General features: G+C 36.2%; 1 protein-coding gene across 1 annotated transcript; it reads left to right on the top strand.

The window, feature by feature from the left end:
* Nucleotides 1–6,283: 6,283 nt before the first annotated feature.
* On the top strand, nt 6,284–9,223 carry LOC103966992 (ABC transporter G family member 9). The gene is made up of 4 exons (XM_009380234.3): nt 6,284–6,388; nt 6,572–7,343; nt 7,697–8,025; nt 8,561–9,223. The coding sequence occupies exons 1-4, from the start codon at nt 6,284–6,286 to the stop codon at nt 9,221–9,223; spliced, it is 1,869 nt and encodes a 622-aa protein (XP_009378509.2).
* The last annotated feature ends 4,645 nt before the right edge of the window (nt 9,224–13,868 follow it).

Here is a 13,868-nt window from a genome sequence, read left to right as displayed (position 1 = left end):
TTTATGCGACAATCATATCTTCAAGCAGTTAAAAGGATTCTACGATATCTCAAGGGTTCTCTTGATTTAGGTCTCTAGTTTCCTATATGTGCTAAATCTCTCAGTATTCATGCTTATTCTGATGCTGACTGGGCAGGGTGTTCTATTCACAGAAGAATTACTAATGGTTTTTGTCTATATTTGGGTCATTCTCTCATCAGTTGGAGTGCTAAAAAGCAATCAACAGCGGCCAAATCTTCTACAGAAGTAGAGTATAGATCCTTGGCTAACACAACTCCAGAACTTACCTGGATTTGTAAGCTGTTAGTTGATATTGGTCTCATACTTCCAGCACCTCCCTAACTATGGTGTGACAATATCTCTGCAATTTCTTTAGCTAAAAATCCAGTGTTTCATGCACGCACAAAGCATGTTGAAATTGACTATCATTATATCCGAGAACAAGCCATTTCCAAAGCTCTTTCTGTGCACTTTATCTACTCTCAGGATCAGATTGCTGATGTCTATACTAAATCCTTGTCAAAGTCTCGATTTCTTCTTCTCAGAAGCAAACTTTCTCTTTGGGTCCCTCAGTTCAGTTTGAGGGGGCATATTAAGGATAAAATAGTCAAAGATACATCTTAGTTTGCTATGTAATTGGTTAGATTAGTTACAACTGTCAATAGTTGGTTAGTTGTTAGAATCTACTTTGTACAAGTGTGTACAACAAGCTTTGTGTATATATACATTATGTAATCTTATTATTTTTTAATGAAATGGAAATTCTTTTCCCATTATCAACATGCTCTTGATTTAATTTCTTTTTGCTGAAATTTTTTTTTTTCAGTTGAGCTATAGTCGTCCTATGATTTAGAGATTTTTTATACTCAAGCATTAGACTTCATGATGCTCTCAATTATTTTCGTACAATTTATTCTCTTATATTTTTTTTTCTCTACAAAGAGTTTCATGCCACCATGATATGTACACTTGACGATGTAATTTCACATCTATAAACACTACTGTGTGAGAGTTTTCTTTCTTGTACATGATTTTGATGCAACGTGTCGATACGTATGATTCCATCTATCTTAATCAATGTGTTCAAAGCATACATATGTTGCCCATGTTTTGATTTCATTGATTCTTTTTTTGAATTTTTTATCGTTTCCACCTTCTTTTAATTGTATGGAATGAAAGCCATAAGAGGATGTTACATGCCTCTTATATTTATATATACATACATACATATTTATATATATATATATATATATATATATATATATATATATATATATTTATGCAGACCCTTTATGCAAGGGGATTCTCATTCTATTTAAAAAATGGAGATTAGGTGTGGGGGCCCACTCCACATCGAACTTCAACAATCTGAATCATCTGTTTTGTAAGTCTCGATTCATAGATCATCCTTGCAAAAATTCAATTCAATCCGAAACCATTTGCCTATTTAATTATCAAGATAAAATTTCATTGTTTCTTATATAACAAAGCATTCGTTAATTTTTTGACCCCAATTAGATGTCTTAAATATTTCCGATTTGGCTAATATTTTGCAAGGATGATCTATGAGATGTAACTTGAAAAATAGATAGTTCGGACCGTTAAAGTTCGATGTGGTGTGGACCCCACAAGTAATCCTCATTTTAAAAAAATGGAGATTCCTTCCCTTAAAGGCTTCCTATATATATGTGTGTGTGTTCCAAAAAATAGGGATTAGGTGTGGGGCTCACTCCACATCGAATTTCAACGATTCGAACCATCTATTTTGTAAGTCTCAATTCATAGATCATCCTTGCAAAAATTCAATTCAATCTGAAACCATTTGCCTATTTAATTATCAAGATAAAATTTCATTATTTCTTATATAACAAAGTATTCGTTAACTTCTTTGAACCCAATTAGATGTCTTAAACATTTCCAATTTGGCCAATATTTTGCAAGGATGATCTATGATGTGCAACTTGAAAAATATATGGTTCAAATCGTTAAAGTTCGATGTAGTATGGACACCACAACTAAGCCCCATTTTTATAAAAAAAAAAAAATGAGGATCATTCCCTTAAAGATTTCCTATATATATTGTGATGACCCGTCCCGAATTAATATATATTTTATCCTTGAATGTGTCGAAATGACGATTATACCCTCGAGTCATAGTGACGTGGATGTATGTATATGGTTTTAAATTATTTTCCTGTTGACGTAATTAAATCATACTCGATGTCACAAGAGTGTTGACGCGATTTAAGGCCGAGTTGGGTTCATAACGAAAATGTTACGAATAAACGATTGTGTAATCGGGCCAAAGAAAGTGACCAATTATCATATCTTCCATAATTTTGGACCCAATTAAAAATTTTAGGTTGTTATTGGATTAAATGAAAGCCCTAAATATTGTGGCCCAATTAGGGCTTAAGATCCTTTTTATCTATACCCAATCCAGACCACACGCACACACTCACACACACGTACATACCCTCACCCTTTCTCTTGATCTTTCCTTTGTCCGTACATTCCGTACACACACACACCCAACCATCTTTATCTTGCACAGATCGAACTAGTGAAAGTCACTTTCGAGTTCCTTGTAAGGTCAGGAACCTAATCATACCCTTAGTTTCGTGAAAGGACCTCAGAAACCCGGGAACTCGCGAGCTCCGGCGAGGTGCTTTGCTACTCCATCGTGATCGTGGACATTTCACGGAGTTTCAAGGCTCAAAGGAGTCTTAAAACAACTTCACATGGATCATAGAGAAGTTTTGGAAGGTTTTGGACGTCGGGATAGGTCAGTTCCTCGAGTTGCAGTTTTGACCGGAACATCGAAGGATTTTCCGACTATTTCCCGTCGGTTTTAGGACTTCAAAGTGGTAAGAGCATGTTCTACTCGTTCAGGGCTTCAAATCCATGTAAAGTTGTGAAGTTTGGTTGAGATTTGAGTGAGATATTTAAATTTGAAAATTTTCTAGTTTCCGACGACGCAACAACGATTGGCGCCAAAATCTGACGAACCACCGGAGAAGGAAGGGGAATATTCCGTCAACTATGACATAATATACTAACGGCGTCAGGTAAAGTTAATAGAATATTCTATTATTTAGCAGAATATTCCCTAACGGCATTAAATATTCCGTCAGTATGCCAAGCACGTGCCTGTACGTGGCCGGCGCATGAAGATGCGTGGAACGTCGGAAAATTATTCTAAAAATATGGGGATGCTCGTGGTGTTGGGTAGGCCACGATGGTATATTCAAACATCCCAATTGAGTAACGTATCAAAATTTATTACACAGTTTTGGTTATGTGCTTAAAATTAACGTTAAAATAGTTATTTCACATATAGGTGAGACGTTTCCGGAGGACAAGCATAGCCAAGCGAGACTTAGGGGTTACGACCCTACTACATACTAGTGAGTGGGCTTTTGGTTTATATATATATATATATATATGCGTTTCCCAGAAACTGTTTTAAATGGAATTTCGTTTAAAATGCCATGTCATGTTTGCTTTACATTTTAGCATATGCATGAGTATAGCTTTGCATAATATTGCATGATGTTGCAGAAGCCCAAGTAAGTTCAGGTGAGTATATATTGACGGTATGGTTGCATGGTAGTTGATTATGAGTTGATGCACGTAGAGCTCATTGTCTTGCACGCCAGTGTTAGTGCTCCGCCCGTGGCCAGGGCCTAGCCTTCACGTGATCGTTCACCTCCCACACCTCACGCTCAGCTTAGATCCAAGTCAGGTGCCAGCCTTTCGTACAAACCATATTAGGTGGTTCCGACTCATGTGCAGGTTTAGTGCCGTACATGTCACATTAGGTGACTTCGGCTGACATATCACTTTACATTGATTTATATCACCTGACTTACATATTTACTGTTGAGATAGTGACACGGCATATACTTGGTTTCCATTGCTTTCATGAATGATTTCTATATACGTATGTAGTATTATTTTCTAGGAAATTATACGGGTTTTACGGTGAGAGGTTATTACGTTTCTAAAGACAAAGATGATTTTAAAACTTTGTTTTTACCCACTCACACTTTCTGTTTTGCGCCCCTCTAGGTTCTAGGTAGAAGTTCATGTTGGTGGCTTACGAGGATTCTACGGCAGTTCTGACAGACTTCAAATAATGTAGGGATTTCTTTCATGTCTTGTATAATTAACGCTTAGCTTGTTGGACTGCACTTAGGTTATCTATGCTCTGATGATGTGTATCCATGCTTTAAACATCTTCACTTGCACTTATATACTTACCTAGTGTAAATTAGCTAGTTTGGTTTTTATTTACCCACATATTTGTATCTCTATCACTTCTGCACTACGCACATGACTACGTCATCCTCATGTGATGGCCAACATGCCTCGATTTAGGTCGGGGTGTGTCATATATCTTTTCACATGCCAATTAATTGAGGCTAGTATCTGATTATATATAATAACAAGCACTTCATTAACTAAATTAATGAGTATAAGACAATCTTGCTAATATTAATGTGTTTTAATTAATTACTTTCCAAATTGAAATCATGTTTGCATTTATATAATGCATACCAATTTTGATTTGTAAGTGATTTATCTGCCACTTAGTACTACAGTTTGATGATATTCCTCTATTTGTAAGTGAGAAATCTTGGGTTCGACTCTCGTCAATGGTGAATTTGAACCACATTATTACTAACACATTGTGAGGCTTAGCCATTTCCCCATCCTTTTAGTGTAGATAATATCATTTGTCAAAAAAAAAAAAAAAAAAAAAGTGATTTATCTAACTATAAAGTTTGATAAAAGTTCAATGGTGGAAGTATCTTTAAGTATTAATTTGAGTGTGGGCAATGTTAACATACTCAGTGAAAAAGAAAAGGCTGAAAAACAACGGTAATTGATCCACTTCTTGAGGTAACCAGGAGAATCCAGTAAATTCCTTCTTGAAGTAACCAGGAAATCCGAAATCCAGTTAATTTGAAGAATATTCTACGCAAAAGTGGTCACACACACATGCACACATATATAAAATACACACCATTCTTTTAGCCTAGCGCCATTTTGCTTGGAAAGGGATCATGTTCGGATCCCTTTCTCCTAATCCATCAAGTTTGGGGATATGCACCGTTGAAATTTAATCCAACGGCTACAAATAGGGGCTTACTTTAAAAGTTATAATAACTTTAGCCATTGGATCAAATTTCAACGATCCGGATCCCCGAACTTGGTGGATTAGAAGGAAGGGATAGGATCCCTTTCCTTTTTGCTCCACACAAGTCGCTATAATCTTTTTATATTTTCACTTAATTAATTACCACGGAGGGAGAATATTTACACAAAGGATAGTGTATCACACACCCCTTTTACCTCCACACACCCTTGTTAATTTTGTTAATTTATTTTTTTATCAATTCATTCAATACAACCGAAAATTTGAGAGAAGTGTGTGAGAAGCAAAATGAGTCTATATAAATAGCTCCACCGTATACACAAGATAAGTAAAAAGGTTTTTTTTTTTTTTTGACAAGCAACGATAGATTGATATTTCATTAATCATTTTAAACAATACATAGGTGCCAATTGGATATAAAACTCCAGTGACCAAGAAAATGATCTGGAGGTGAATTTGCTCAAAACAAGACAACATAGTAAACCCCTAAATAGCTACCACATGTACGAAAACTTCACAAGCCAACCATTCAAAACTGTCATAAGACGACAGGTTATTTTGTTAACCATTGTGGTTAAATTTGGCATTATTGTGAAGTACTCATTGGTAAATTTTCGACTATATGTTCTGGGAAAATAAAATGATAAATAGAAGTCGTAATGGTATAAGAAGTAGAGTCGTAGTGGGATTGTTGAGATTGGCCTGGTATCTAATGCAATATATAAACACGTGCTGTCTCAGTGTAACAGAAAACAATAGAGTATGTAGCTGTGATCACGGAAACTAAACAGGAATTTGAAGAAGCGAACCCATCAAACTGGCCCCGCCTGGCTCGTCTGTTATTTCTCATCTCTCTTGCATGACTTGATCGACTCTCTTAATTTAATTAGTTTTCTCCTTCTTTCTTTCTTTCCATATATTAATTATATATGCACTCTCTGTATAGCTTGCCCAGAAATTTATAGTTTAGAAGAGGAAGACAGAAAGAGAGAGATCAACCAGCTGCTATTGATTTGATCTTCTCTTTCATTTCGTAACTCCCAAAAAACCAGAAAAAAAATCTAGTGGTTTGATTAGGGTTTTAGAGAGGGAGAAAGCTCGTTGATCTTGAGGTTAACAACCATGGAGCAAGGGATGGTGGTGGATTTAGAGTCTCAGACTGATAGAAGACCCGACAGTGAAACCCCTGGTATCTTCAAGAATGCCACTCGACCCGTCACAGTGAAGGTAAATATATATAGGGGAAATGGGTTGGGACTAAAAAATTAATTAAGCATTTTATTTATTTTTTATTTGAATAGCCCGAGATTGATGATCAGGATCCTATTTTCATTTTTTTTTTCTTGGAAAAGCCTAATACCATTTACATAATTAAGCTATTGGGTTTTCAAATTTCGATCAAAATCACAGTTTGAAGACGTGGTTTACAAAATCAAAGCCAAGAAGGGCACCAAGTCCGAAGAGAAAGTGATCTTAAACAGCGTCAACGGCCTAGTTCAACCCGGCGAAATCTTAGCCATGCTCGGCCCCTCCGGAAGTGGCAAAACAACCCTCCTAACCGCACTCGGAGGCAGACTTGGAGGCCGACTAGGAGGTTCCATAACCTACAACAACAAAACCTTCACAAACACAATGAAAAGAAACACCGGCTTTGTAACGCAAGACGATTTTCTCTACCCGCATTTAACGGTGACAGAAACCCTAGTCTTCACGGCACTTCTTCGCTTGCCCAACACGCTACCCAAGAGAGACAAGGTTATGCAAGCCAATGCAGTGATTACACAGCTCGAATTAACCAAATGCAAGAACAGTGCCGTAGGTGATCAGTTCATGAGGGGTATTTCGGGCGGGGAGAGAAGACGGGTTAGTATAGGACAAGAATTACTCGTAAATCCCAGCTTGCTCTTCCTGGATGAACCGACGTCGGGGCTCGATTCAACGACGGCTCAGCGGATTGTATCGGCACTGTGGGATTTGGCAAGTGGTGGGAGGACGATCGTGATGACTATACATCAACCTTCAAGTAGGCTGTTTTACTTGTTTCATAAGGTGATGTTGTTATCGGAAGGAAACTGTTTGTATTTTGGGAAGGCGTCAGAGGTTATGGATTATTTTTCAGGCATTAGCTATGTTCCCGTGATCGCTATGAATCCTGCAGATTTTCTGTTGGACCTTGCTAATGGTATGTTTCAAATTTAACTAATTATCTGTTTAATTACTTATTTCAGCAGTCAAGTAATTGCTTGAACTCCAAATAAGGGTAAATTTCCAGGAAGTCCATTAGGATCGATCGGTGAGACCCTCATAAACCTATACAATGTCTTGGAAATGTCTGTTACATTGTCAGCAGATATGCTTGGGGGACAAATTTTGATCATTAAAATTCATGAGAAAAAACATTTATTGTCATCTCCATAAATTAATCTCTTGCTTGCAACTCTAGAAGAAGCTATTGTGTTGTGCAAGAGTGTTTGCAAGTGGACATCTGATGTTTGTGAAATTTTGTGAAAGTAATAAACGTTACATTTTCTGCAGGTCTGGCACCTGATGGATCAGTTTACAATAAGAGCAAGGTGAAGCAGAATCTGGCCTTGGCCTACAAGAATAACCTTTTAGATAGATTGAAAACTGAACTTCAAGAAACCAATAACTCCAGTCAATTTCAAGATGGATCTGTACAAGACAAGAAGTTTGGGAAATGGCCCACAACTTGGTGGCAGCAATTCTCTGTGTTGCTGAGGAGAGGAATGAAAGAAAGGAGGCATGAGGCCTTCTCTGGTCTCAAGATTGGTCAGGTATTGGCTGTGGCTCTTCTTGTTGGCCTACTATGGTGGCAATCTGATATTGCACACTTGCAGGATCAGGTACTAAAAATTCCATCCTTTCCTTTTTCAAGAATTTGCAATATCCAGTTTCAAAGGAATTTAGGTCAAGATTTTAGTGTTAATAAGGATCCGCTAAAAGGGAGACCACATTTGTAATATCGGTGAAACATCTTCAGATCACATCAGTGTACTACATCGATTATTATGAACAGTTGGTGACTCAACTTAACTTGATCACGAATGTAATGTGATTTATTACATATGGTTCCACTACTGTGATCTACAAACATTCTTCCTTCACTTTGATTGATATTATTCAGAGTGAAAAAAAAGTGGTTCCTTTTCTGGGTTTGGGACAATAGTGGAAAATATAGGTTGCATATTAAACCCAAACAAAAATAGTACTAAATCTCTACTACTACCTTGATTTATAGACATGTCAATAAATTTGAAAATTGGGTTTATGCACATAGCACGACATAATTTATCACTTAATTAAAGCAATGCTTAAGCTTCTCAATTATAACCATTTTTTAGCAACTTGATAATCTTTTGTGGCTGTGTTTACGTGCAGATTGGGCTTCTCTTCTTTATGTCTGGATTTTGGGGTTTCTTCCCTCTCTTCCAAGCAATCTTCACCTTTCCACCAGAGCGCAAGATGCTTGAAAAGGAAAGAGCTTCAGGCACATACAGACTCTCCTCCTATTTCATGTCGAGGATTGTTGCTGACCTCCCAATGGAACTTGTCCTTCCGACCCTATTTGTCACCATAACATACTGGATGGCAGGCCTCAAACCGTCGGCTGGAAACTTTTTCCACACCTTGTTCGCTCTGCTCCTAAGTGTTTTAGTAGCTCAAGGCATGGGGCTTGCTCTTGGGGCTTTGGTGATGGACCAGAAAAAGGCGACGGTTCTTGCATCAGTCATCATGTTGTCATTTCTTCTTGCTGGTGGCTACTATGTTCAACATGTTCCTGCTTTTATCTCTTGGATCAAATACATTTCACTAAGCAACTACTCCTACAGGCTCCTTCTGGGTTCTCAGTACAAGAAAAGTGAGACCTACCCATGTGATGGTAGGGTTTGCTCAGTTGGAGATTTCCCAACTATAAAATCTGCTGGGCTCGATGGACAATCGAGTGCTGTGGTTGCTTTGGTCATTATGGTTGTGGGTTACAGGTTCATCAGTTATTTAGCTCTCATGAGGATTGGAGTTACAAAGAAGAAGCACCCTTAGATTCTTAGTTAATTATATATCAAAGATAACAAGCTAGTTTGGTTTGTAGGGAAGACAGAAGAGAGGTTCACAAATGATTAGTACTTCAAGATTATACATGCAGTTCTTGATCTTTTGGGTAGATATTTTCTTCCCAAGTTATTAGAGAGACATATGTGAGATACGCAGTTTGTGTGAGTTTTTCATTAGCAGGGTAGAGAACATGTAGACATTTGGTGTACTCTGACATTACATCTATGAATAATATTGTGACAATAGTATTTTCGGGCCAGTTACAAGCCTTGTTTTTTGAAATGCTGAAACTGTTTATCCATTCGTGACTCAGTTAAGGATAACGTTAGGAAAACCAAATTTTAAACCAAATTTACAAACCAAATAATGGGTCACCAATATGAAATAAGCACGTTAATAATCAACACTTCAACCACATCATTTGATTTCAAATTTTGGTTTCCCTAACATTATCCCTCAGTTAAATATCTATATTCTAGACTCAATAAACATACTATAAATCACCTGTTGTAGAAAATTTCCGTATCCTCTAGTTAATAATCTTTTGTCCATCTAGAGAAGCAAGATACCATCTTTCCTTGCTACTTGCAATAAAATAATTCCTTATTCAAGTAGTGTATCATAACTTCCATCCCTATTGTTCGTGAGTTTGTTTGGGCTCCAAGTTTCATGTTCCAAAATTTTCACCGCGATCCATGGTTGTGAATAACTATGTATTACTTCATTTTAGTTCCCGTTTGTTTAGTATGCATGGGAAGCACTTTGTTTGATACTTAATTGTTGTTCCCCACAAGTATGTCAGCCCTAAACTCTGAATATATATATATATATATATATATGGTTGTGTGTGTGTGTGTGTGTGTGTTATCCCACATTGTACGTAACAATAAAGAATCGGAAAATATTTCAGTAAAGAGAACAAAGCACACTCATGCAAATGAGAACAATAATACAAAACTTATGGCTTCATGCACCACAATGGAATCCTTCACTACACTATCCATAAGCCATAGAGGGTCGACATCCATTCAGAAGGAGAAGCCCTACTTCCCCTCTAGATATATGACTCACAAGAATGTGTTGTCGTAGAATGCAACGTACGACAAACTTCGTCCTCATACACCCCTTTTGCGGCAAAACACTCATTTTCCAGATTACATTTGCATAGCTATAGCTGAATCCAATTCGACGATCAGAGGCAAAAATGAAGCATAACTATTGCAAATTCCAACCATCACGTAAAGTTCAATAGCTAACACAGAGATCAGACTTGGAATTATCATTGGTACAACACCTCTAAAAGCTCCGATATGGTCTCTAACCACCTCTAAAGCCACCTGTTGATTTCGTAACGCGAACCCTATAATTTGCATCATTTTCTTAAATAAAAGACCATTCAAATATTTCATAAGCCTTCGCCATATCCAGCTTCAAAACCAATTTTTTTCTTCCAGATTTACCTTTCATTTTCAAACAATAAACCGACTAAAATGCAGCAAGAACATTGTCTAATAAAGTCCTTTTGTTAGGGACGAATGTACTCTGGAACTCAGAGATGACATACAGAAGCACTCTCTTGAGCCTATTGACATTAAAGAACCCGATTAGCCTAAACTCTTACTCATAAGCGAACAGTATTGGAAATAAGGCATCCATAGTACAATTAAAAATATCCCCTCCCATAATGTGTATCAAGACTTAACCAACAATGTCTGTATACTTTTGATAGAAAATAAGATACATACCATCCATTTCAGGTGCAGTTGATGGACCCATGTATTTAACTTCAGTCTTCAACTTGACACGAGTGAAAGGTAAATGATCCTAATAGAGATTAGAAGGAATACATAATTTCATTTGCCATCACTGCCCCATTGGAGGTAAATAAAGAATCATAAACCCAACAAAAAGTACCTTAAACTTATATCACAGTAGGATCCAGGTTCACTTGAAAATGAATCCTACATTGATGGGAAAATGGATCTTATATGATCTTATATATGTAGTTGAATTACTTCTCATATTGCCCCATTGGTTTTATAGTGAAACCTCAACTCTTTAATGGTCTCAAAGCAGGTCTCATGAGTAAAGTCAAATGGTCACACGTGCTCCAATTCGCTCAATTTGTGTTGTCTACATGTTAGACTTGAAATTTTACTACACGTGAGGAGCCGTGTTGAGAATGAATTTCACATTCATAAGTAAATACCTTATATAAGCTTATAAGTAATTGGACTACTTTCAATTGATTTTAATATGAAGCAACAAATCTTTCAGTGTCCTCCAAACTGTAAAAGTCGGCCCATTATTACCTTTCATATATGCTGATTTCCATCATCCACTATACTTTGATGTCTTGGCAATTCCCAAAAGCAATGCCTTTGCAATGTGTGAGATTTATTAGTAAATAAATTATGCGAGAGTCAGCTATCACTTCGGGTGGTTAGAGATCGAGGTGGGTGGCTTCAGCAGCATTCATAAAAAAATTATAGTCCAACACTATTTTTGGTGTGGATTATTTAGGAATGGGGGGCTAAATTTGGGATTAACAATTGGAGATGACCTTAGTCTTAGAATAATGCAATAAAGCTTAATACTCAAAGGTGAAAGAAAACGAGCTGCAAAAGGATTTGTGCCCTTCTCCTCCGGTTGAATAATATTCCCTCTGGTGATTTTTGTTGTTGTGATTTTCTTGTAGTCCTTTAAACTTAGCCATGGGGTTATAAAAAAATAGTCAGCCCTTTGAATAAGCCGATAGAAATAGTTGCATGCAAAAGAGATGCGAGTTACTTATCTGTGCTTTTATGCTTATTCTTCATGCCAAGTCCACAATTGATATCATGCCTTCAGTATATCTTAATTTGACTAAACGCTCAATCTATCACCGATTTGAAGGGCACCGTTGCGATTTGCTAATATGGTTTTTGTCTAAGTCAATCAAGACTTATGTTTGCCTTTATGTGCGGTTGGATCATTGAAAACCAAATTTGAGATCACAGATCCATCAATTGTTCCACATATTCTTTATGACGAGAGACGACAAGTTATATGAGGAAGCGGATTTGATTCGTGGTGGCAATCAAGGTTTAGTGTTAGGCTTTCCTGGAATGTTTACATGTTTCTCTTTTGAGTATTATTTGGTATATCTTAGATGTCTATAGACATCTTGATGTATAATTAAGAATTATCTAATGAAATATCATTTCTTAAAAGATGATGCCTTTTTTTATAAAAACGAGTCGATGTTGTGATTTACTTATGCACCAGATCCAAAAATTATAAAAAAAAAATATTTCCAGTGCAAACGAAAAATAACGCACATACATAATACCAAAATATTAAATGAAAACGAAGGCAGGTAGAGCTATTGTCAAATTGAAAGTGGCTGTTTTCTATGTTAATATTCATGTTAAGCAGCGAAATGAAGTGATGCAGATCAAGGATGGTATTAAGGGTTCCACATTATTCGTAAGATAATTAGTTAAATAGTTGTACAAGTTAGCAATAAAGTTAGCAAGTTTGTTAGTATTTGGTTAGAGTTATTAGGCTTTCTATTATAAAAACAGAGTGTGTAATCATCATTCTTTTAAGTCAAGATACAAGTATCATATTTCTCTCTCTAAATTCTCTCTAGTTCATCTTTCTCAGTTACTCTTTCTTCTCCATTTTCTATTTGATTCTCAAATATTTCAATGTAGTTAACATGTGGTAGCTTGCATTCGCATATGGAGTTGAAAATCTTCAGTTACATGCATGACTGAGACTGTAGGGTTAAGCAACGGTGTAATTGTCGATCCCAATTAATCGTCAATTTGAAAACTAAGAAAATCGTCAAATTAAAATATTTACAAATATTCCCATTATTGTTATTATTACAAAGTTGAATTTGAGTGTCAAAATGTTGGTGTTAAAGGATGCATATAGCTAGAAAACTGATAAGATAGGCTAAAAAAAAGTCTAACAGGTAGGCTAAAAAAAAGTCTAACAGTGTATGTATGCTCATTTACTGATAATATTTTCAATGCCGAAATGGTGTCATTTGTCTGGATTTGAACTTCGAATGTCAATGAATTCCCAAGGCAATGTGAAACTCCATGTCTAATCTGGTTTAAGTTTTTTAAGATTGAGTATTCGAGCGAAAGTACGTACTAATTGAACAATTTTTCTTTTCTTTTTTCTCCTTTAATGATGGGAATCTTAGTTCAAATCTATTAATTTGAATCATCACGGTAAGCTTGGTTGGGACAATATTTTGAACTCTGTCACAAATAACCCTAAAATTGATTGCATGCTATAGACTCTTTTGGTATAGAAGATGGGTTGAAATAGATAACCTTTCAAATGAGACTGATTGAAATTAGTTAGACAATTTACTACTACACTTATCAAAGTCTTAAACTTTCGATTAATATCCAAAGGAAAAGATAAAATAATCTGAGCATGCAATACGTAGATATATGGAATGAACAAAACAATTTACGATGAATAAAGTTAGGGACTACTGTCATCAATTTTCATTATCAGGGACCAAAGTAAGAAATGATGTCAACCTCATGAATGGTTTTGGCTAAAAAGGAGGGGTTGATATGATAAATAAATAAAAAATAAAAAAAATAAAAAAAATAAAAAAAAA

This window comes from the organism of the source record quoted next, unplaced genomic scaffold, assembly GCF_019419815.1.
Source record: "Pyrus x bretschneideri cultivar Hongxiangsu unplaced genomic scaffold, Pyrus_bretschneideri_v1 Contig25, whole genome shotgun sequence".
NCBI lineage: Eukaryota > Viridiplantae > Streptophyta > Magnoliopsida > Rosales > Rosaceae > Pyrus > Pyrus x bretschneideri.
This window is presented reverse-complemented; position numbering and strand designations above follow the sequence as displayed.